The 25101-nt window shown below is 40.7% G+C and overlaps 1 protein-coding gene across 2 annotated transcripts in view; it reads left to right on the plus strand.

The window, feature by feature from the left end:
* Positions 1-1039: 1039 nt before the first annotated feature.
* The window catches only part of ACTL6A (actin like 6A), a 35220-nt gene continuing 11158 nt past the window's right edge, over positions 1040-25101 (plus strand). The window contains exons 1-8 of one of the 2 annotated variants that reach the window (XM_040251386.1): positions 1040-1259; positions 13976-14052; positions 14217-14391; positions 18125-18225; positions 18849-18946; positions 23524-23618; positions 23888-23994; positions 24090-24179. In XM_040251386.1, coding sequence (XP_040107320.1) covers positions 1235-1259; positions 13976-14052; positions 14217-14391; positions 18125-18225; positions 18849-18946; positions 23524-23618; positions 23888-23994; positions 24090-24179 — 768 coding nt within the window. In that variant the 5' untranslated portion in view covers positions 1040-1234. Of the gene's footprint in view, positions 1260-7901; positions 8158-13975; positions 14053-14216; positions 14392-18124; positions 18226-18848; positions 18947-23523; positions 23619-23887; positions 23995-24089; positions 24180-25101 lie in introns of those variants that run through there. The other variant, XM_040251395.1, reaches the window with a different exon arrangement.

Here is a 25101-nt window from a genome sequence, read left to right on the forward strand (position 1 = left end):
AACACAACTTAGTGAACAACAACCGAGATTATACTAAATGAATAGTAAAGGGTTTTCTCACTAGCCTTGTTCCCTATCCTACCATCGTTTTCTGCCACTCTGCTGGCACTGAGATTGATGGAGTTAATCAATTGTTCTTAAGGTTAAAAACTACCTATATGTCTAGACTCTAGACAAACGAATTTAAGGATGGCTATTAACCTCAAAGATTTACAACTGATCTGAAGAGTTATAGTCAGTGTGACATGACCGTGATTTGGGAGTTTTTATAGATCAAGCTGCCTGCCAAAAGGCAAAGGGACAAATTGTTGTAGTAATCCTGGGGGAGGGACAACGGTGATCTGACTGGGTTGGTAGACACAGGGGACTAAGAACAGACCGTTTTTAGGCTTAGGTGCTCGCTCAGGTGAGGACTGATTACATTGTATTACACCCGCCTCACAGGATAAAAGGAATTGATGACACATTTTGAAGCGCTACTAAAGTTAACTGGGATACTGTATCATCTCCTTCTTTTAATTATTAGTAACCACTTTTAAAATTTCAGGGTCTTATCGGTTTGTCTGGTTTACTGATGCCCTCTACCCCAAAGTGGAGGATAACATTCAATTTTTTCAGTTAGTTGAAAATACTTTTTCTGAAAAAAACAAACAAAAAAACCCACCAACCCTCATTCACTACAAGTCCAAACCATGGGTACTCCTGGTGGAGACACTTTCTCAAATTCCAGACTTTTTTTTCAGAGGCTGAGCTAGCTCTACCGGATTCCCACCTCTCCTCCGCTCCCAGCTACACCCTAAGCCCGCCCCAGACTGTTGCCTCCAGCCTTCCTCCTCCCCCTCCAGCTCCCTCCGCCCCACTTTCCCTCCCACTAGAGAAGCCCCGCCTCCCCGGTTCCGCAACCCAACTCCTTCCCTCCTTCCGTCGCTTTCCTCTCTCCCCGCCCCTATGGCTGCCTTCGATTGGCTAAACTGGCTGTGCCGCGACAAGGATGTAGCACAACCTTATTTTTATTGGTTGAAGTGTAGCCGGGCCTCTTGTGATTGGCCGATAGAAGGAGACAGCAAGTGTGACTGCGCTCCGGGTGTGTGTGGCCGCCGCTTTGTTGCCTGAGGGGGGTGGTGGTGGAAGTTAAGGGAGTCGGGGGCTAGCGCTTCTGCAGACCCGCAGTCGCAGCCGTTGCAGTCACTTCGCCAGGTGGCCTTTACGAGTAGAAGTCTCGTCGACAGCAACCATGAGCGGCGGGGTATACGGGGGAGGTGAGTGCGGTCGGTCGGGAGAGCGCGCCTTTTTAGCTTGTGGGGTTTGTAACCGCCGCCCCCAGCCCTCCCCTTCCCGGCGGCCCTTCCGGTCTCCCCCTGGGGACCCCGGCCTCCCCGCCCTATCCCCGCCCCGCGCTCTGCCCGCCTCCGGAGCCCACCCGGCTCGGCGAGCGCTACAGGCGCCGGGAGTCGCCGCCCCCTACGGCCCCTTCCAGCCTCGGGCCGCCGAGGAGCCGACTTTTGGGGCTGCGCGCGGTCCGGGGCTGGTCGGGCAGCTCCACTCGCGGGCCAGGCCCGGAGAGCCGCGGCTGGAGTGACTGGCCTCAGGGTCACCTCTCTCCCAGCCGGCTCTGTCGCGGTGTGCGCGCCCGTTTAAAGTTGGGAGGTCCCAGCAGTTCGTCGGCGTGGCTGGAGGGTTTCCGCGGCGTCTCGGAGGTGGCACAGCGAGCCTCGAGGAGTGGAACTGATTGGAGGAGTCGTGGCCACTCAGGACACAGCCTCCTTCTCCATCCGCGCTCACGCAGCCTCACGCCTTTCAATAACTTCTCCCTATTTGTTGTCTGTGGATGCTCCGGAGTTATTCGTGGGCGACTCTGCTCCGGCATAATTTAGGAACATATGCAATTTAAGGTTGCTTAAAGATCGGTGGGCTCCGGTGTAGTGAAAGATTACCATGGGCCTTGGTTGTAATATCAGCCTCACCACTTAGTAAGCTCATTGGCCTTGGGTAAGTTACTTAACTTTTGCCAACTTCAGGTTCGTCGTTTGTAGAATGATAATTCCTACCCATTGGGGTAGTTGTGAAGATTAAACGGCGGTAATGCTGCACTTACTACTAAAAGTATGATCCAAGGAGCAGCAGCAGCAGCATCACCTGCAAGCTCTTTAGAAATGTAAAATCTCAAGCCCCACTCTAAATCTACCGAATTGGAGCCTCGGCTTTTTCAAGATGCTTAGATGAAGCATTGATGTATATGATTCATGTTTTTGATGAATTAGAGAAGAAAGAAACCCAAAGTCGTGCTTTTGTTACTGTGTTTAGTAAGGATACTGTTTTCTGAGCGGATGGAATATTATAGGTAGGAGATGAAAATAAGCTTTTCAAAGTTTTTAGTAGTTTTGAAGTGAAGTTTGAGTTTCTGCTCAGGTGACACGCTGGCCCTCACCCTCTCCTCCATATACGTTTTTGGTTTTGATTTCTGAAGTGTAAGAATCAGTTTTCCGTTTTTACTTTGGAGAAAGCCTAGTGGATCTTCATGATTTATTTTTTCCCCATCTGAAGATGTGATTCTGACAAAAAAGCTGAGTATACGTGCTCATGGAGGCTGCAGACTCTATTTTTTGTTTTGTTTCGTTTTGGGCCTCACCATACAGCCTGTGGGATCTTAGTCTCCAGATCAGGGACAGAACCAAGCCCCCTGCATGGGAACCACAGAGTCTTAATTACTGGACCACTAGGGAAGTCCCTCTCCCGTGTTCTTGCCTGGAGAATCCCAGGGACAGGGGAGCCTGGTGGCTGCTGTCTATGGGGTCGCACAGAGTCAGACACGACTGAAGCAGCAGCAGCAGCAGCAGGGAAGTCCCTGCTGATTGTTTTGACTCTCAGGTTCACTCATCCAAGGACCTAAAGGTTGTCCACTGAGTATTTTAATGTGACTAAGGTAGAAATGGATACTAGTAATTCCAACAGTCAACATTTATTGAGTGCATCCTGTGTACCAGGAACTGTTCTTCATGACAGAGGCTTGTAATGCATTGTATTTAATACATGCATTGTCAGTTAATCCACAACAGCCATGGGAGGTGGTTCTACTTTTCCCCATATTATTAAAGAAGAAAATAACGCATAGAAAAGATTAACCAGCCTAGAGTTACATAACTTTCTAGCAAATGGGCAGCAGGAACTTCTGGGATAAAGAAAAGGCATTTCAGTAAAACTTTCTCATTAAAAAAATTTTAAGTCATTTTTCAAGTATATAACTACAGTATATTCATGTATGATTTAGATATTCAGAATAAACGTCCCTTTGTTCATGTAGAGGAGTATATCTTAAAGCCTGTTTCACATATAAAGTATTTAAAACTGACAAAAATAAGTGTATGACTTTGTGTTTGAGCTGCTACTGCATGACCAGTATTTATAGTGGGTCACATTTCCCAAAAGGTTTACTGTGAAAGGCAACGAAACCTCCCACCCACATTTTGTATGTAATTAACTTAGTAAACTGTATTTTTAACTTATTGCTTATAAAATGAATGTTTGTAGTTTAATTTTTAAAATTGGTAGCTCTCTTATTCCAGTGTTTATTTCTGATCAGACCTAACACTCAGCTTTAGATATGATGCACAGTTCATCCAGATTTTCATACTTACCATAATTGGTTTCTGGGCCTACTCATTGCTCCTGTGTCTATCTTACATGGTACTCCTCTACTTCAGTCTCCTTTCCTTGACAGAAATAAACAGGTATACTACTGGTCCATCTTTGATACTTCATTACTTTTATCACTCCACCGCCCCCCTCCCCATCTCTAATCATAAAAATTTCTCAAAATCATTCTCCCTGTGAATTGGGGCACCCTTGTCCAAACAAAAAAGTAAAACAGCCTTCTTACCTCCTTGCAAAGTCATTAGCTTCCAGTATCGTGTTGGAATGTTTTTAAGACCAGGTTAGAAAATTGCCCCATTGCTTCATGTTTTCTCAGAAATATCACTTCCCCCCTAAACTTGGAAGCCATTTACTCAGGAGTAAAACATGTGTGTGCTCAGTCGTGTCCAATTCTTTGTGACCCCATGGACTGTAGCCCACCAGGTTTCTCTGTCCATGGGATTTTTCCAGGCAAGAGTACTGGAATGGGTTGCCATTTCCTTCTCTAGGGGATCTTCCCGACCCAGGGATCAAACCCAAGTCTTCTGCATTGGCAAGCAGATTCCTTACCACTGAACCACGAAGGAAGCCTTAGCTTTTAACAGATCAATAGACCTATACAGGACTACAGAGTAGACATAACTGATAGACTTAATAGAACTACAGGAAATAGACCTGCCTCTCATCCTTAAAAAAAGGAAAATGAACATATGGAAAATTTCCAAGAATCAAGAGAGTCTTCCTCAAATTAAAATTCTACTATGTCCAGTTTACCACACTAATTCAGTTAAGTTCAGTTGTTCAGTTGTGTCCGACTCTTTGCGACCCCATGGAATGCAGCACACCAGGGTTCCCTGTCCATCACCAGCTTCTGGAGCTTGCTCAAACTCATGTCCATCAAGTCAGTGATGCCATCTGATTGTCTCATCCTCTGTCATCCCCTTCTCCTCCTTCCTTTGGTCTTTCCCAGCATCAGGGTCTTTTCCAGTGAGTCAGTTCTTCATATCAGGAGGTCAAAGTATTGGAGTTTCAGCTTCAGCATCAGTCCTTCCAGTGAACATTCAGAACAGATTTCCTTTAGGATGGACTGGTTGGATCTCCTTGCAGTCCAAGGGACTCTCAAAAGTCTTCTCCAGCACCACAGTTCAAAAGCATCAGTTCTTTGGCACTCAGCCTTCTTTATAGTTCAGCTCTCACATCCATGGAAGTGATGTTGAAAAACCATACTTTGTTGGCAAAGTAATGTCTCTGCTTTTTAATATGCTGTCTAGGTTGGTCATAACTTTTCTTCCAAGGAGTAAGTGTCTTTTAATTTCAGGCTATAGTCACTATGCAGTGATTTTGGAGCCCCCCAAAATAAAGTCTGACACTGTTTCCATTGTTTCTCCATCTATTTGCCATGAAGTGATGGGACCAGATGGCATGATCGTAGTTTTCTGAATGTTGAGTTTTAAGCCAACTTTTTCACTCTCCTCTTTCACTTTCAAGAGGCTCTTTAGTTCTTCACTTTCTGCCATAAGGGTGGTGTCATCTGTATATCTGAGGTTATTGATATTTCTGCCTGCAGTCTTGATTTCCAGCTTGTGCTTCATCCAGCCCAGCATTTCGCATGATGTACTCTGCATATAAGTTAAATAAGCAGGGTGACAATATATAGCCTTGACGTACTCATTTCCCTAAAGACAGGTATAACTGACTTGTTAGATTTTTCTTTTCACAGAAATTTTTTGAGTGCTTGTTATATGCAAAGTATAGCTTCTGCCTTCAAGAAGCTCAAAGTCTTATAGGTAAGTCAGTCAAATAAACAGACACTTGTACTTCATGTAGTTTTAGTTGTATAACCACCCCACCCCGCATACATTTAAAGAGCTGAAGTTGGAATAATATTGGTGGCATGGCACAGTTTAATTGGAAGCATGTTTTTTTTCTTAGTGGTACGTGAAAAGTCTTTTACTGATGATAAAGAATATTGACTAATTCAGTGGAGTATGTTGAGTAATGACAATATATAGAAGGTACAAAGGTAGCACAGACAAGAAAGTTCTTTGGAGGAGTCAAGGGACCTTACAAGGGAGGTTATGAAGATGATGAAAGAGGAATAGAGAGGGACAGCATATGCGAAGTAAATGGTGTGTTTAGGAGACAACATAATCTTCAGTAATGCAGATGTATGAAGTGGGAGGAGAGACTGCTGCCAGATTATGCTAGGTCTTGTATATCACTTGGGTGGAATGATTTGAATTTTATCTTGCAGATGATGATAAAGCACTGCATGATTCTCCCCTTTTTTTTGTTGAAGGATTTATGTACCAAAATGTTCAGAGTTATAGTTTTGAAAGGAAAGGTGGGTCCAGAAGGTAAAGATAGAAGCACGGTACCATGGGGAATTATGGTAATTCCCAGTTGCGATAAGAACTTGACTCAGGCAGTGGCCATGGCATTAAAGAAGAAGGGATTTGAAAAATGTTTGGCAGAAATATTTGGCAGAATTGGATGAGAGATATGAAATAAGAAGGTGTTCAGGAAAGTTGTTGCCTCTGATGACTGGAACCACTGTGATAAGCACTGCTGAGATTAGATTAGGCAGAGTGGGGGAAGGAGACAGTACTTCAGGTATGTTGAATTTGAGGTACCCAAGGGACATCAGGTGGAAGTAATGTACAGTAAGAAGTTTGAGATACAGATTAGGTGAAGGTGTGAGGGCTTGAGGGGTAAATTTGAGATTGGAAGCATCACTAGGTAGAAGCTGAGGCTGTAGGAGCAGCGCAGATTACAAAGGCCGAGTTAGAGGAGGGGCTCCTGACGGGGTCCTTGCCCTCCCTAAGGAGTCCATGGATATAGCTATCTATATTCATCTTTTTTTTTAAATAGTCTATCTGAGAATATTCTAAGAAGACATTCATAAGTGTCCTGAGCTGTGTGTATTAGTTTGCTGCCATAACAAAGAATGAGTGACTTAAACCAAAATTAATTTTTTCACAGTTTTTGAGGGTACAAGTCTGAGATCAGGTGTTGCTAGGGTTGTTTTCTTTGGAAGTTTTTTCCTTGTAGGCCTTTCTCCTGGTGCCTTCACATGGTCTTCCCTCTGTATATACAGGTGTCCAGGTTTCTTCTTCCTGTGAGGATGTTAGTCATACTGGATTAGAGTCTACCCTAATGATCTTATTTTAACTTAGTCATCTCTTTAAATACCTTATCTCCAGACATTCAGTTACTTGGGGTTAAGACTCCAAAATCACTGCAGATGGTGACTGCACCCACAACATTAAAAGATGCTTGCTTCTTCGAAGAAAAGCTGTGACAAACCTAGATAGCATATTAAAAAACACAGACATCACTTGGCTGACAAAGGTCCAGTCACCCTGCTTATTTAACTTATATGCAGAATACATCATGAGAAACGCTGGACTGGAAGAAACACAAGCTGGAATCAAGATTACCGGGAGAAATATCAATAACCTCAGATATGCAGATGACACCACCATTATGGCAGAAAGTGAAGAGGAACTAAAAAGCCTCTTGATGAAAGTAAAAGAGGAGAGTGAAAAAGTAGGCTTAAAGTTCAACATTCAGAAAATGAAGATCATGGCATCCGGTCCCATCACTTCACGGGAAATAGATGGGGAAAGAGTTGAAACAGTGTCAGACTTTATTTTTTGGGGGTCCAAAATCACTGCAGATGGTGATTGCAGGCATGAAATCAAAAGACACTTACTCCTTGGAAGAAAAGTTATGACCAACCTAGATAGTATATTCAAAAGCAGAGACATTACATTGCCAACTAAGGTCCGTCTAGTCAAGGCTATGGTTTTTCCAGTAGTCATGTATGGATGTGAGAGTTGGACTGTGAAGAAGGCTGAGCGCTGAAGAATTGATGCTTTTGAACTGTGGTGTTGGAGAAGACTCTTGAGCGTCCCTTGGACTGCAGGGAGATCCCACCAGTCCGTTCTGAAGGAGATCAACCCTGGGATTTCTTTGGAAGGAATGATGCTAAAGCTGAAACTCCAGTACTTTGGCCACCTCATGTGACGAGTTGACTCATTGGAAAAGACTCTGATGCTGGGAGGGATTGGGGGCAGGAGGAGAAGGGGACGACAGAGGATGAGATGGCTGGATGGCATCACTGACTTGATGGATGCAAGTCTGAGTGAACTCTGGGAGTTGGTGATGGACAGGGAGGCCTGGCGTACTGTGATTCATGGGGTCGCAAAGAGTCGGACACGACTGAACGACTGAACTGAACTGAGTCAAAGCTATGGTTTTTCCAATAGTCATGTATGGATGTGAGAGTTGGACCTTTAATGAAGAAGACTGAACGCCAAAGAATTGATGCTTTCAAACTGTGGAAATGAAGACTCTTGAGAGTCCCTTGGACTGCAAGGAGATCAAGTCAGTCAATCCTAAAGGAAACCCATCCTGAATGTTCATTGGAAGGACTAATGCTGAAGCTGAAACTCCAAAACTTTGACCACCTGATGTGAAGAGCTGACTCATTGGAAAAGACTTTGATGCTGGGAAAGGTTGAAGGTAGGAGAAAGGGGTGACAAGAGGATGAGATGATTGGATGGCATTACTGACTCAAAGGACATGAGTTTGAGCAAGCCCTGGGAGATAGTGAAGGACAGGGAAGCCTGGCATGCTGCAGCCCATATGACTGAACAACAGCAGGACTTAAGCACATGAATTTTAGGATGAAACAGTTCAGCCTCTATCATTGTCCAAGGGTCCATGACCCAGAAGAGTTTAAAAGCCCTGGTGTGAGGTAAAAGGTTGATCCGTGAGAGCAGGAGTAGAAAGTTTTGGTTAACCAAGCGATTAATTCATTTAGTTAGGATATTTCTTTACCCAAGAATATTCTGGTTAATTAAAGTCTTAGAGTTTACCAATTCATGTTCATTGGAATACTACTTTACTTACTGTTTATACTTAAGTTTACATGCTGTGGTGAAAATAATTGCAGTGTACTGCTTTTAAGGGCCTTTTCTTTAAGACAAAATAATTTGGATCAGAGATTGTGTAGAGAAAAGTTGATTACTTTGGGAAATGTAACAAATGCAGAAGATTCCTTTCAAATTAGAAATAAACATAGGTGACTCTTCATTTTACTTCAACAAAAATGAGGTTACTGTGCTGTAAAGAAACCATCTCTCAACTGTGATAATTATAGTGTAATAGTCTTTATTTTAAAACTTATTATTTTAGTTTTTGAATACTTAATATTAAAAATAAAATTTATGTAAGTTTGTATGTGATACTTCTATATTCACTGCTGAGGTTAAATAAATGTAATATTTTGTCATATTTGCCTCAGATATTTTATGAAATAAGATGTTGTTGGTATAGATTCCTCCTCTCTGCTTCCTTAGAGGTAACCAGTGAGCTGAAGTTGGGATGTAATATTCCTCAACCCTATATGTGTTTTTATACTTTCATTAAGTGTGTGTGAATCCATAATGAAATAGTATTAAAATATGTGTGCACAGTAACTAGCTTTTCAAAGTAATTCTTTTGAGATTTATCCATGTTGATACATGCAGAGCTGAACTATTCACTTTTAACTACTATGTAGCAATAGTAAATATTTCACTGTATGAATAAGCTGTAGTTTATTTCCCTACTGAGAGATCATTTAATCTACCTTTTCCTGCAGCAAGCAGTGTGATGATAATTATAACACCAGTACACTTATGTGCTTATTATGTACCAGGTATTGTTCTAAGTGCTTCCATACTTCGAGCATCCACTGAGATAGGAACTGTTATTGCACATTTTACATATGAGGAAATTGAGGCAGACAGGTTAGTAAATCACCTGAGGTCACATATATAGCTAGTGAGGGTTCCTGTACATGTCTGCTCGTGATATACATGAGAGAGTTTCTCTAGAGAAGATAATAAGTGTAATTTCTATGTATACACATTTTCAATTTTAGTAGATATGACTATTCCCCAGAGTGTTTGTATCAGTTTACAACTTTTGCTGGCAAATATGTAAGAGCTCCTCTTTTTTTACTTCTTTGACAATACTTGGTCTTACCAGACTTGATCTTGTCAATTTAATCGAGCTAAGCAATATTTTTTTTAATAATTCAGTGAAAAATTCCTTCTTTCAAAAATCAATACCTAGAAAACCCAAGTGCCTTCTTCTAGGAAGTGTGCCGTTTTGAGTGAAGTATTTGAAGTGTGGCGCTTCTCTGGTGGCTCAGTGGTATAGAACCCGCCTGCAGTGTAGGAGATTCAGGTTGGATCTCTGGGTGGGGAAGATTCCCTGGAGAAGGAAATGGCAACCTACTCCTGTATTCTGGCCTGGAGAATCCCATGGACAGAGGAGCCTGACAGGTTCCAATCCGTAGGGTTGCAGAGAATCAAACGTGACTGAAGTAACTGAGCACGCATGTATGCACACACATTTTTAAAGTATAATTAAAGGCTTTTCTCTGAATTTGAATATGAAAAAAAAGACAGCTTTCTCTCTCAGCATTAAACTTTTATCTCCTACACATTTCTGTGAAATGTGTAAACTTTGGTACCTTCATTTTAATGATTTTTACCTGGCCCATGTTATACCTTATAACATTATACCTTACCTCTGGTTCCTTATTTTTTGGGGGTTTTGCTAAATTTCTTCCCAAATTCCATGAAATATAATGTTGTTTAATGTATGAAAAAAATGATGTGCCTCAGTGTACTGGATCTCCCTCCTTGGCCCTCCCAGATCCACTCTACTCCTGTGTCCGCCCGATCTGTCGCTTAAAGGTTGACCCTGGTAGACTGCATCTGTGGACTGTCAACCTTTGGTTTGTGCCGGGGTCTAGCCCCGGTGGATCCAGGGTAATTCGAAGGTGGGGGCGGAGTCCGCGTCCTGGAAAAAACTTATTTAATTACAGATACAGAGGGAGATTAGAAACAGATAGTGTAGTAGGAGAATTAGTGGAGAAAAGAGGCTGAATAACTGGTTTACATAGAATACCAATCACCACCTACGTAGGCCACAGGCGTCTTTCCATTCTCCCAAAGGAGAGGAGGCACTGAGGCTTCCCTGGTCTCGATCTCAGAAGCCCAGGCAGAATTAGCAGGCTTGGTGAGTCCCCACATTTCAGATGGGAATTCAGCCAGGAAAGCGGGAGCAAGAAAGAAACGACACGGGGGAATCAGTCTTTCCAGAAACTGATCCGATCTCTTTATTTTTCAGGTTTGTTTATATACCTTTTTGTTATGCATAGGGATGAATACAGAGTCACGCGGGGGTCAGCAGACCTGACCCTGGTCACAATCAGGTGCTTCATATAAAATTATACAAAGGTCTTATGAGTTTCATCATCTTCTGGCCATGAGACCTGCTGACATTTTATGGCCCTTTCTGATACCGGTCAGTTAACCGGAAAACTTATTTTTCCAGGGGTGATTTTTTCTTAAATCAGGCGCCACCCTCCAAATAAAGTTGCATTCCTATAGGGTGAGGGTGTAGTGAGTTACAATCAAGAAAGGAATTTACTTAACCTAAGGTTTAACATGATTAATCTTAAAGGTTAATACTTATTTCTCCTATATGCTAGTTATATTCATTATAAGGGCAGGAATATGGAGATTTAGCAGCAAATATTGGCTCAACAAATGTAAACCATTCACCAATGTTCCCCATAAGATCTGTTTTGTCCTAAGATAGTGATAAAGTTACATTTTTACATAGCATAGTGATTTATAACAAAGTACAGTGATCTATAACAAAAGAGAAGATTCATTAACTCAAAAGTCTAGTATTGCTAACATCAAAACCCACTATATTTCCTTTTCTATGTTCCAAATACATTGATTAATACATTCCCAGGTGCCTAAGGATATGGAGGCCTGATGGCAATCATTGACTCATCAATGAAAAAGCCTATGCTAATACTCCAAACTCTCTGTGCTGTTTATGGCTGAGAGGCTGTCACACAAGCTAGTCTGTCAGCAGAGACTGAGACATCCTTGTCACACCCAGGGCAGGGAATTAGCAGTAATTATTGGCAGGACAAATGAAAAAACCCTTCACCAATATAATTCCTAATCAACCTACTAATACTATACTAATGATCTTCTAACTTCTCAAAAGAGTCTGTATTTAGAAAGTTTTAAAACATCCCGTGCCTCTCACAGTTGGGAGGCTGTAAACAATCACATGCGGCCGGACGAGCCTGATCAGGCAGGCCAGAGAACCTTCAGAGTTTGTAAGTTGAAACACTCTTGTCACGCCCAGGAATTTTTATTAACTGGAGCTGCAAGTTAACTCCTTCTCTGAGAGAAAAGGTTATGGGGGAGAGCTCCGCGTAAAGTACTCTGGTTTTGGGGGTAGATGCTCGGGAACAGGGGGTTTCCTGAGGCTTGATGACACCTTTGCGTATGCCAGGCTTCCTTCCTCATGACCTTTGCCATGGGCGGAGTTCCTCACGCTGGCCCCCAACAGGTTTGGCCCCTGGTACAGAGAAGCCTGGTGGGCTACAGTCCATGGGGTCGCACAGAGGCGGACACGACTGAGCAGCTAAGTACACACAGGGTAACGGGGCTTCCTGCTTTGTGCCTCTTGTCCTGGTGTGATTATTAACAGGGGCTCCTACCGCGTTTAGAAGTAGCTCCATTTGGATAAGAAATGATATGATCACCCTAGCCAGAGGGGAGAGGTTGGCAGATGTGTTCGGCTGACTCCATCCTCAACTGAAGATCGCAGCTCCTGTCAGGTACCCTCCCAACACAAGTCTCTCTCCAGGTTCCAGTAACAGTTTCTCCCTCGTGTTTCTTCAGTTCTAAGTGTGGCAACAGATCTCTGTTATCACTCGTCCTAGGATATCATACTGTCCTTTCTGATTTTCCTGTATTGTTCTTGTATCTTTGTAAGTAGACCCTTTAATAAGTAAACACCTCTTCAGTTCAGTTCAGTTGCTCAGTCATGTCTGACTCTTTGCGACCCCATAAATCACAGCATGCCAGGCCTCCCTGTCCATCACCATCTCCTGGAGTTCACTCAAACTCACGTCCATTGAGTTGGTGATGCCATCCAGCCATCTTGTCCTCTGTCGTCTCCTTTTCCTCCTGCCCCCAAACCCTCCCAGCATGAGAGTCTTCCAATGAGTCAACTCTTCACATGAGGTGGCCAAAGTATTGGAGTTTCAGCTTCAGCATCAGTCCTTCCAAAGAACACTCAGGACTGATCTCCTTTAGAATGGACTGGTTGGATCTCCTTGCAGTCCAAGGGACTCTCAAGAGTCTTCTCCAACACCACAGTTCAAAAGCATCAATTCTTTAGCACTCAGCTTTCTTCACAGTCCAACTCTCACATCCATACTTGACCACTTGAAAAACCATCGCCTTGACTAGATGGACCTTTGTTGGCAAAGTAATGTCTCTGCTTTTCAATATGCTATCTAGGTTGGTCATAACTTTCCTTCCAAGGAGTAAGCGTCTTTTAATTTCATGGCTGCAATCACCATCTGCAGTGATTTTGGAGCCTCCCAAAATAAAGTCTGACATTGTTTCCACTGTTTCCCCATCTATTTCCCATGAATTGATGCGACCAGATCTTCGTTTTCAGAATGTTGAGCTTTAAGCCAACTTTTTTGCTCTCCTCCTTCACTTTCATCAAGAGGCTTTTTAGTTCCTCTTCACTTTCTGCCATAATGGTGGTGTCATCTGCATATTTGAGGTTATTGATATTTCTCCCGGCAATCTTGATTCCAGCTTGTGCTTCTTCCAGCCCAGCGTTTCTCATCATGTACTTTGCATGTAAGTTAAATAAGCAGGGTGACAATATACAGCCTTGATGGACTCCTTTTCCTATTTGGAACCAGCCTGTTGTTCCTTGTCCAGTTCTAACTGTTGCTTCCTGACCTGCATATAGGTTTCTCAAGAGGCAGGTCAGGTGGTCTGGTATTCCCATCTCTTGAAGAATTTTCCACGGTTTATTGTGATCCACACAGTCAAAGGCTTTGGCATAATCAATAAAGCAGAAATAGATGTTTTTCTGGAACTCTCTTGCTTTTTCCATGATCCAGCAGATGTTGGCAATTTGATCTCTGGTTCCTCTGCCTTTTCTAAAACCAGCTTGACCATCTGGAAGTTCACGGTTCACGTATTGCTGAAGCCTGGCTTGGAGAAAAACTCTCCTTAAATTGCCTAATTTTAGCATATCGTGTCTTTGCTGATTGAACCTCTACTAATATACTATATTTGACTTGCTATATTTTAATTAAATAAGTCTTTAAAGCATATTTAAAACTAGTTTCAAAGTAGTAGTAACATGAATATAAGCACATTAAGTACTCTTTAATTTTCGTATGGTACTTGTAAGTTGTTAATGTTGGTTATCTTTTCAGATGAAGTTGGAGCCCTTGTTTTTGACATTGGATCCTATACTGTGAGAGCTGGTTATGCTGGTGAAGACTGTCCCAAGGTCAGTGTAATGTCAGAGTTAATTAGATATACAGGAGCCATTCATGCAGAGTTAAAACCACTCAGAAAGCCCAACTCAAATATGGTAAAAGATATCAGTTGGTGGGAAAGGGCTCCTTGATAAAAGCATATAGAACTTGTAGATCATGTTTTTGACTCTTCCAGGTGGATTTCCCTACAGCTATTGGTATGGTGGTGGAAAGAGATGATGGAAGTACACTGATGGAAATCGATGGTGATAAAGGCAAACAAGGCGGTCCCACCTATTACATAGATACTAATGCCCTGCGAGTTCCGAGGGAGAACACAGAGGCCATCTCCCCACTGAAAAATGGGATGGGTATGATGTTTTTTCCTATGGATTTGATTATAAATGTAGAGTATGTATAGTAGATTTCAAATATAAAGCAGTCGCTGCTTATAAGTTGAACATCAGCTATCTTCTTGTTCTTATTCCATGAACTGATGTTCCAGGCACTGAGAATACAAAGATGCGTAAAACATGTTTCTTTTCCTAACAAACTTACAGGTATAGAAGCTAGATTTGTGTATATAAATATAACTGTGTTTGATAAGCAGTAGGGTTACAGAGGAGAGATATTTAACCCTGTGGGGGTCAGAGATGGTTTTCACAAAGGAGGTAACTGTGCTGAATCTTGATCAGGGGATAAGAATTAGCCTGACTGACAAGACTGGGTAAAGCAGAGCAACCAGCATGTGTGAAGAGATGCTACTGTGGGAGAAACTTACATGTTTAGAAATGTCATCAGTTAAGTATGGCTATAATAGTAGGTGCATTAGGGCTGGTTTCAGGAAAGGCAGGCAGAGAGCAATCATAAAAGGGCTTGGAATGCCAGTATATTAAGCAGTTAACTGAAATGTTGCCCCAAAGGAATTTTTAAAGAGATGTGAAATGCTCATATATGCCAAATGGAAAGATTATTCTAACAGTAATACATAGGCATGATTAGAGGGAGGTACTAGAAACAGGAAGATCAATTAGGGAGGTGAGTCCAAATGAGAAATGAAGAAGTTTTAAATTTTAACACTGATGGCAGAGATCCTGAGGTGGCTGTCTGAGATATCCAGGACAAATGGTGCTAAGAATTTAAACTTTCAAAAGTTTAAAAAAAAGTTTCCTAGATTTTTGGAGTCATTGAATAAGGGGTACCATGCACTAGGGAAGGAGCAAGGTTTATGGTCTTAAAAAGCAAATGTCCACTTTCACTCTTAGGTCCAGTTATTTACTAAAAGGATTCACGAGATTCAGCATGTAATGGTACCATAGCTAAGGTTTATTGTGCCGAAAGGATACGAAGCAGAATTGACAAAAGGAAGAAAAGGGCATGCAGTGAAGTCCAAAGGAAACCAGCACAAGCTTCCAAGAGCTTACAGTGTAGTCATAAAGGATGTGCTTAAACCTTCCAGTAACAAGGAACATGTGTGTGTAATCTGTTATGCGTGCTCAGTTATATCCAACTCTGTGACCTCATGGACTCTAGCCTCCCAGGCTCCTTTGTCCATGGGATTTCCCAGGCAAGAATACTGGAGTGGGTTACCGTTTCCTTTTCCAGAGGCTCTTCCCGACCCAGGCATCGAACCTGTGTCTCCTGAGTCTCCTGCGTTGGCAGATGGTTTCTTTATGACTGAGCCACCGGGGAAATCCATGTCTACTAGGGGAGCACATTAAAGACTCAGCACCCTGCTTCACACTCACAGGATAGCTGTTTTATAAAGATAGACAATAGCAAGTGTGATGAGGATATAGAGAAACTGAAACCTCCATATCTATTTCTGGGAGAGAACATAAAATAGTACAGCAGCTTTGAAAACTAGTTTGACAGTTTCTTAATAGGTTAAATATAAATTCACTTTATAATCCAAACAGTTCCACTCCTAGGTATCAGTACAAGAGAACTGAAACCTAGGTCCACACAAATACTTAAATGCAAACGTTCATAGCTGCATTGTCCGTATTAACTGAAAAATGGATATAGTCCAAAGGTGCATCATTGGATGAATGAGTACACACAGTGTGCTATATCCATAAAAGGAAGTATTAATACTATTTGACAATAAAAGAAACAAAATAACTGATACAAGTCAAAATATCAGTTGGGTTTTGGTGAACCCCAAAAGCCTTATGCCAAATGGAGGAAATCAGATGCAAAATTCCGCATAATGTGGAACCACTTACTCTAATATGGAATGACCAGGAAAAGCTAATTTATACAGACAGAAAGTAAAGTAGCGGTTGCTTGGGGCTGTGGATATTATGAGGAGTGACTGTTAAAGGGCATACAGTTTTTTTTTGAGGTGATGGAACTATTCTAAAATTATGTAATAAGAGTCACACAACTGTGTAGCTTTACAGAAGAAAATCTCTTCACTGTACACATAAAATTCATGTTATGGAAAATTATATCTCTGTAGAACTGCTAAAGAACTGGAAGAATATTTTCTGTTACAAGTGTTTTATTTCTTATATTATCCTGATACTTGGAATAAATAACTATCTTTTGGATTCAGAAAAAAAAGGACTCAGTACCCATGGTTTTTACTGGTGACTAAGACTGGTCGTGTAGGTACCTTGTGCCCAACATGTTCCAAAACCCCAGACTCCCAGTATAAACCACACTGTTTGTATAAATGGTTTAGGCACAGTGAACTGCTGTTATTTGGGGAAAGTTTTATATCAATGTAGGAAACTGTTTACCAGACAAGTTCCCAGATGCCAGCCAAGGGTCAGCCTTGCAAGCAGGCCTTTCTCAGGTTTGCTGAGTTAACTCTTTCTGCATAGCAAGTGAGTTTATTAGTTCAAAGTGTTTGAGTATAGATGCTGGTTTAATAAGCAAGTGAGAATGATTTTAAGACATGGAATTGATTTTTTTTCCACCCAGAAAGAGTTTGGGATGTGAAAACAGGATTGAGGGTGAGATTCCTTATGGAAACTTACTCTGTATTTAACCAGTAGAGGTGCCTATGAAGGGGAATGAGATGAACAGTTAGAGAAGTAGGAGAAAATTCAGGAGAAAACCAAGAAAAGAAAAAATTCGAGAAGTAAAGAAGTCCAGTGAGTCTGTCTCATTGTTCTTAACTGTGGCATTGAGATTTATGCTAAGAAGGGGAAAGAGAAGTTAAAGCTATAGAGGAAGTGCCTTGACCAAAATATCCCATTCTGGACTTTTCAGTGGTCTGCCTGCCAATGCAGGGGACGTGGGTTCAATCCCTGGTCCAGGAAGATTGCACAGGCTGGAGGGCAACTAAACTCATGTGGTGCAGCTACTGAAGCCCGTGCACCCTGGAGCCTGTGCTCTGCAGCAGGAGAAACCACCACAGAGAGAAGCCAGAGCACTGCAACTAGAGAACAGCCCCTGGGTAGCAACGAAGACCTAACACAGCCCCCAGAAAACAAAACAGTGAATTAAAAAACTCATCCTGATAGGCCTATAAAAATATTAATAGGGTATACAAATGATGCCATTTCTTTGTTGGTCTGTGGCAGAAAAAGTTTGTAAACTCTTGAATCAATGGTATTAGTAATTTAGAGAGGTTAGATGAGATTACAGATGCAAAGGACCCACTGGACTTACCTGTTAGAAGATCCTTAGTGACTTATGCAAGCAGCCAGTGTAATGTTTTAATGGAAAGCAAATTGAAAACATATTCTTCTTTAAATTTTTTGTAATGTTTTTATGTTTTTTTTTCATACAGATTGTTGCTGTTAGCTCCAAATCATGTAATTCTGTTTCTTCTTACAATTTGAATTGTGTTTTGGGCTTTATAGTTAGTACTTAACCGAATACTATTTATTTGGTATTTTAGGTGTGTTAGATACCTTAATTTTATCTGGGTCAGGTCTAGGGGTTATGGTACTGTTGGGGCTGGAGGAGCCATATCTAGAAGACAAAGCTAATGTCTATATGAAGTACTGTTTTATGAGGTAGAGCTGTAAAATAAGTCAATTCTGTATATTAAAGTATCAGTGCTAAACCATTAGAAACAGTCTCAGAAGATGCTGTATTTCATCTCCAACTAAGTATTGTTTTCAAGGTATTTATCTTATATTCTAGTTGAAGATTGGGATAGTTTCCAGGCTATTTTGGATCATACCTACAAAATGCATGTCAAATCAGAAGCCAGCCTGCATCCTGTTCTCATGTCAGAAGCACCAGTAAGACAAACTTTTTCAAGTTTTCTAGGTTGTTTTTTACTCATTTTACTCTTTTTCTTTAAAGAGATACAGAAATTCATATTTTGAAAATGAGGGAAAGGGGGATTCTTTTTTAAATACTCTTACAACTTTTATTATTTCAATAATAAAAATACTCAAAGAACAACAGTAAAGCACCCTAGTGGGTTCTGGCAGTTATTTATCTATTTTTTTCCAGGAATTTAATATCTAATTTCCTTTGACTGCTTCCCATTTTGGTTCGTGAATTGTCCCTTATCCCTCAAGGGCAGTGTATATCTGCTTTTATACTCAATCTTAGGAGTGACTAGATTCATTCTTAAGATTTAACACTTCATGTTTATAAGAATCCTGATTACTCTATACTTTGAAAAGTCTGTAGTTTCTAGAATTCATAGCAGCAATTTTACTTTTCAAATAATAAACTTTATTAATTTATTACAAATACATAGAGATAAATGTTATAAAGATATTATGAAGATTTTCCATGGTAATTTAATGTTTTACATTTTTGTTAATACAGTACTGAAATGAATTTTGAGATAAATCAGCATTTTAGTTTTTAAACAATAAGTAATTTGCATTTCTTTTTCCCTGCTCTCAAGTGGAATACCAGAGCAAAGAGAGAGAAACTAACAGAGCTAATGTTTGAACACTACAACATTCCTGCATTCTTCCTTTGCAAAACTGCCGTTTTGACAGCGTATCCTTGAAAGAGTAATACTCAGCTTCTCTTCATGAGTGACTGTGGTTCTGCTAGAGGTGATCTGCTCAGCAGGAAGACAGGAGTCAGTTCTTGCTTGTCAGAAGTTGAGGGAGTTTTCCCCATTGCTTTTTAGATACCTGTCTTTCAGTATTTCTTACTGGAACTGATGTGCATGAAAGTGTGAGAGGGAGATGGGAAATACATACTCAAATTCTGCTCATTAATTTAACAAAGTTTTTTAAAAATTGTGCTTTTAGAAGGGGAATGTGAAGAGTGTCATTTCCTTCCTCCTCTCCGATATCTGAGAAAAGTGGAAGTTGTCTATAAATTCATTTAAGATTTAATCACCAAATATTTTTTATGAGCATATTAAGGGACAGACAATACTATGTCCTGACCTCAAAGAATAATGTAATATTGTTGTTGAAAACTAAATAACATTTAAATAGTACTTCAAAATAGCACTGGCAAAAGTCATAAAGAAGTACATGATTCATCTGAAATTTTCAAATAGCAATTATAGTTCAGTGGAGGAAGATTGAAGCCTGACAAACCTTGTAAAGAAAAGAGAATTTTGAGACTTCCCTGGCAGTCAGTGGTGAAAGACTTTGCACTTCCAGTGCAGGGGACATGAGTTCAATCCTTGATTGGGGAACTAACATCCTGCACGCCATGTAGTGTGCCCACCACCCCCCCCCCCAAAAAAAAAGTGAGGGAATTTAGTTGCAAGGTGAAGGGAAAGGAGTCCTATATTTAGAGTTCAAGTAACAGTGCTTATAAACTCATCTTGTTTTAGGTACTTAAAATCAGCCTCACCTTTTACACATTTATCCTATGTACCTCCCTGGATTGCTATAATATTCAAGTGAATTTTACATGTGTGAGAATCACTGTGGTAGCTGTAATCTAACATTTGTCTGTCGTGCTGTGTCTTGGAGATGACTTTAGCAAAAGTGTGGAGGTGGAAAGGGTAAGCATTCCTCACAGTGAGTTTAGAGTTGAAGATTTATATTCAACTTTAGTGAGAGTTGTAAAAATAGGTTTAGGTCAGACTGTGGAAGCCTTGCATGTTGTATTTTAAAAATGTGAACTTTAGACTTGAGAGAACCATTGCTGGTTTTGAGTAGAGGATGGAGAGCACTAGCAGACTCTCTGTGTGCATTATCTCATTTAATTTTCATAATAACCCTGTCAGGAGTCAGAGTCAAAATAAGCAAACTGGTCCCAGTCTACAGCTTGAAAATGGCAGTTATGAATTTGAACACAAGGTCTGTTCGGCTGCTTTCTTACAAGGAGTATGTAAATGGAATTGGTATTGTTTTATTTTTTAACTTTTTATTATAGAAAATTTCTTATATAAAAGAAGATAGAACATTATATTGAACTGCCATGTGCCCATCACCCAGGTTAAATCATTTTCAACACAAAGCTAAGTTGTATTAGCTATATAACCATATCCACTCCCCCCTCCTTCCATGGTTTTGAAATAAATCCCAGACAAGTGTGGCTTCGTTTTGCAACTTTTCAAACCTCTTTAACGTTGTACTTAATAGCAGAAGTTGGATTCTCATGTCTAGCCTTTGCATTCAGTCTGCTGTGTATCATATATGACATAGCCTCTGGAAAACTCTCTTGTACATTCATAAGAGAATGACAGTGAAAAGGGCAAATAACATCTTAGTATTATTCTAAAGATTGTTTTGACTTCTCAAGCATGGTTTTGGGATTCTTTTACACTTTAAAAAATTACTGGGGGACTTCCCTGGTGGTCCAGTGGTGGAGAATCTGCCTGCCAATGCAGGGGACACAGGTTTGATCTCCAGTCCGGAAAGATCCTACATGCCACAGAGCAATTAAGCCTGTGTGCCACAGCCACTGAGCCCGTGTACTGTGACTGCTGAAACCTGTGTGCCCTAGAGCCCATGGTCCGCAACAAGAGAAGCTACCGCAATAAAAAGCCTGCATACCACAATGAAGAATGGCCCCCGCTCACCACAACTAGAGAAAGCCTGAGCGCAGCAACAACGACCCAGCTCAATGAAAAATAAATATATAAATGAAATTATTAAAAAAACAAGACACTGGAAAAGTGCAAGAAAAAATACTGAGGATGCCACAGAACTTTTGTTTTTATAGGTTATAGTTATCAATATTACTGTTTAAGAATTTAAAACTAAGACTTCTTTTAACATTTTCTTATTAGTTAAAAAAAAGGATAGATACATTAATGTCAACACAAGTAACAGTTTTATAAAAATATAACTTTTCCAAAACAAAAACATTAGTGAAAAGATTAATGTTTATCTGACTTAACTGATAGCTGGCTTCTCATCTGCCAGCCTCAGGCTCTGCCCTCCTGACATCACAGTTTGAGAGGCAGGCTTCAGCTAGCTGTCTGCTGGCCGAGCTGCATACTTGTGGAAAATTCATTTAGTTACAAAGTTAGCAAAATCATTGGTGCCCTTCATTTTTCAAGAATGCATTATTCTCCTGTTCTCTCTGTATTTTATTGGTCCCCCTGAAGTCCTGCATTTGAATAGTTCAGTTGTCAACTAAACATTCGGGTAGATTTTATACTCAGGTTTTGTGTTTTGCCCATTCTGTGGTTCTCTTGCTTCCAGAGTTTCTACCTTTAATGTCCAGCTTTTCTTCCAGCCCTGAACTCTCTGTGTAGACTTAGGTGGTAAGGCTGCAGTTCTTCACTGCTTTCTTGAGCTGTAGCCTGGAAGCTGGGAAGCACTCTCAGGAGAGGACGGTGCAGACTTGCAGTTCTTACTCCTTCAAGTTGCAGTTTCATGAGAATTAGTTTTGGCTGGATTTTGACTACTTTTAAATACTTTCCAGTGTTTTGAAATGGTCACTGAAAATAATTTGTCCAGATTTTAGAATTGTCATCTATAGGAGGGCTTACATACATTTAGTCTGGTGTTACTGTATCACTTTGTACTAATAGAGACAAAATTAGTGTTTATGTATATAGTCCATCAGAGATCAATGAAGTAGCAGTAATAGCAAAGATAAATTATTAACCTACCTTTCTGGCCATTTATTCTCAAATGTCTTTTCTCTGTTCATTCCTACCATGCCTTGGTTTTCTGCTCTTAGTCTTTCATCTCTCTTGACATGTTCTTTCTGATTTAACTATTTATTCCCTTGACTTCAGATACCAGTTATACACTGACCAATTCCAAATCATATCTGTATCCCAGATCTTTCTTGTGAGCTCCAGGCCCATGTCCAGCTGCCTACTAGAACTTTTTCTATTAGTTATTTCTTTAAGCACTTTAAACTCAATATATCCAAAATTGAATTCCTCTTCTCTCCCGTCAAATTTATTCCTTCTTTGTGTCTTATCTTACTCCCAGTTGTCTAGACCAGAAATCTTTCTCATTAACCCTTCAGATTAAGTAGTAATCAAGCCCTGTGTATTATCTAGCCTCCCCTGACTCCAATCCAAACCCACAAATCCATTTATTTCTCTGTGCACTGCCATTGTATTGGGTATAGCCCTTCCTCTTGCCCATTCTTCACACCGCAGCTCTAATCATCTTTGTTAATTGCCAACCTGCTGATTTAAGCCATAATCATTTCCCACAGTCTTGCCTTTCTTATTTCAGGCTCTGCTGAACTGCTCTGCGCTTCCCAGACCTCGTCCCATGATCGCTTGCCTCCTAGCCTTCCCACACGTTTCAACTCTTTGCCATGCCTCCGTCCTCAGCTTTCACTTGAGTTTCCTAGGGATGGGTTATACTCCTTTATACTCTCCCAGGGCATCCTGAACTGTTTTTTGTATAGCTTTATTGATCTCCTCTTCACTAAACAGGATATCCTTCAAGGCAGAGACAGCTTTGGTTCACCCCTTTGTGTCTTCTGTGCTTAAGGAATGCTAGTAAGAGACTGCTTCCCTTTATTGAGCACCAGACTCATCACTAGGCACGATAGGTGTTCAGTAAATGTTGGATGACCCCCAGTGAATGGCTGTACTCCTAAATGTCAGTTTGTGATGTTCATGTCATGTAGGCCTTCTGCAGCACAGAACTGTGGAAAATGGGATGAATTCTGTCTGCTGATAATCACTGGCTATAGAATCTACCTGGAATAGCTCTTTGTATGGAGCTGAGAGAAATAACTGCCACTCAGCTGCCAAACTGCTGAAATGGTTCTTTAATCCTATGTGAGAATGGTTTTAGTTTTTAGCTCAGATGGCACAGCCTCCCACTGTTCTTACCAAGTTTCTGTAGATTTTGTTAAATGCTTCTCAATTTGTTGGAAGCCCTTTTGATCTGTGCCAGAGGCTTTGAATAATTGTGCTAATTTTGACCAGCTTAACAGATGTCTCTCTCTGGGATAAAGGTTTCTCCGACTTTCTCATACCACCATTCTGAAAATCCTGCCTGTTGTCGTTTTTTTTTTTAAAACCAGTTATTATTTGATACCAACTTTCATCCCTGTGTTTAACACATTTTTAAGCCATGATGCAAGTTTTAAAAATGCCTTAATGAAAACCTTCCCTTTACAAATAAACATTATTTTAGGAACTTTGCTACTTTCTTTTCCTTAATGCTTTAAACTAGATTTGCTAATGGTCGTTCTACCGGGCTTATTTTGGACAGTGGAGCCACTCACACCACCGCAATTCCTGTTCATGATGGCTATGTTCTTCAGCAAGGTAAGTTTGTAACCAGGGTTCACTGAGGACACAGATCATGAAGTAAAGCAATGACTTGGGCTATCAAAGTCGTTTCCAAGTCATGTTTATTTTTAAGAATCTGTAGTATATAGTGTATATTTAAAACTGAGGCATGGCTTCATTCATGCTTGGAGGATAGTTCCATTAATTCTTAAAAAAAAAATAATCGTGTAAAAACACAGGCAATTCATCCCAAGGAGCTTGGATGGAATGCTTTCTTACTGAGTCTTGTGTAATCTGTTTCATAGGCATTGTGAAGTCCCCTCTTGCTGGGGACTTTATCACTATGCAGTGCAGGGAACTCTTCCAAGAAATGAATATAGAACTAATTCCTCCATATATGATTGCATCAAAAGTAAGTGGTGATTGAATTTTATTTCTGGGGCTTACCTTCAACTCCACACCCCCATATTGTGAACTCTTAACCTAGCACTTGTTCTTGGCACTTAGGAAGCTGTTCGTGAAGGGTCTCCAGCAAACTGGAAGAGAAAAGAGAAGCTGCCCCAGGTTACCAGGTCTTGGCACAATTACATGTGTAATGTAAGTAATCCTGTTCTCTTCATAAAAGCAGTATATAGGCTGTAAGTCTTTGAACAGAGTATGAGCATTTTATATTTTCAAACATTTTTAATGATATTTGCAAACAAAATTAATAGCTTTTGGCAGGGGCTGGGGGAAGGGTATGCTTTTCATGTTTGTCAGATATCAACAAACTACTCTATATTCACTTGGACTACTATGGTGAGACCTGAAAGGAGGTTTGGGGTAAAAACAAACTAGTATGGCTCTGTTAACATTTTCTTTCCTAAACTTGAGTCAGCTATATTAAAAAAATGTATTATTGTTTATAGCAAGGAGCCATTGAAAGGTTTTCTTTACTGAAAATCCATCTCTGACCATGAATGAGTTAGTGAAGGGGGAGAGGTTAGTAAAACAACCTCTCACACAACAATATTCATTCTTTTTTTTTTTTTTTTTTAATATTTATTTATGGCTATGCTGGGTCTTTGCTGCTGCCCAAAGCCAAAAGCCTCTTGATGAAAGTGAAAGAGGAGAGAGAAAAAGTTGGCTTAAAGCTCAACATTCAGAAAACGAAGATCATGGCATCCGGTCCCATCACTTCATGGGAGATAGATGGGGAAACAGTGGAAACAGTGTCAGACTTTATTTTGGGGGGCTCCAAAATCACTGCAGATGGTGACTGCAGCCATGAAATTAAAAGACGCTTACTCCTTGGGAGAAAAGTTATGAGCAACCTAGATAGCATATTCAAAAGCAGAGACATTACTTTGCCGACTAAGGTCCGTCTAGTCAAGGCTATGGTTTTTCCTGTGGTCATGTATGGATGTGAGAGTTGGTCTGTGAAGAAGGCTGAGTGCCAAAGAATTGATGCTTTTGAACTGTGGTGTTGGAGAAGACTCTTGCGAGTCCCTTAGACTGCAAGGAGATCCAACCAGTCCAT

The sequence above is a fragment of the Oryx dammah genome, unplaced genomic scaffold (genome assembly GCF_014754425.2).
Source record: "Oryx dammah isolate SB20612 unplaced genomic scaffold, SCBI_Odam_1.1 HiC_scaffold_2, whole genome shotgun sequence".
NCBI classification, from domain to species: Eukaryota; Metazoa; Chordata; class Mammalia; order Artiodactyla; family Bovidae; genus Oryx; species Oryx dammah.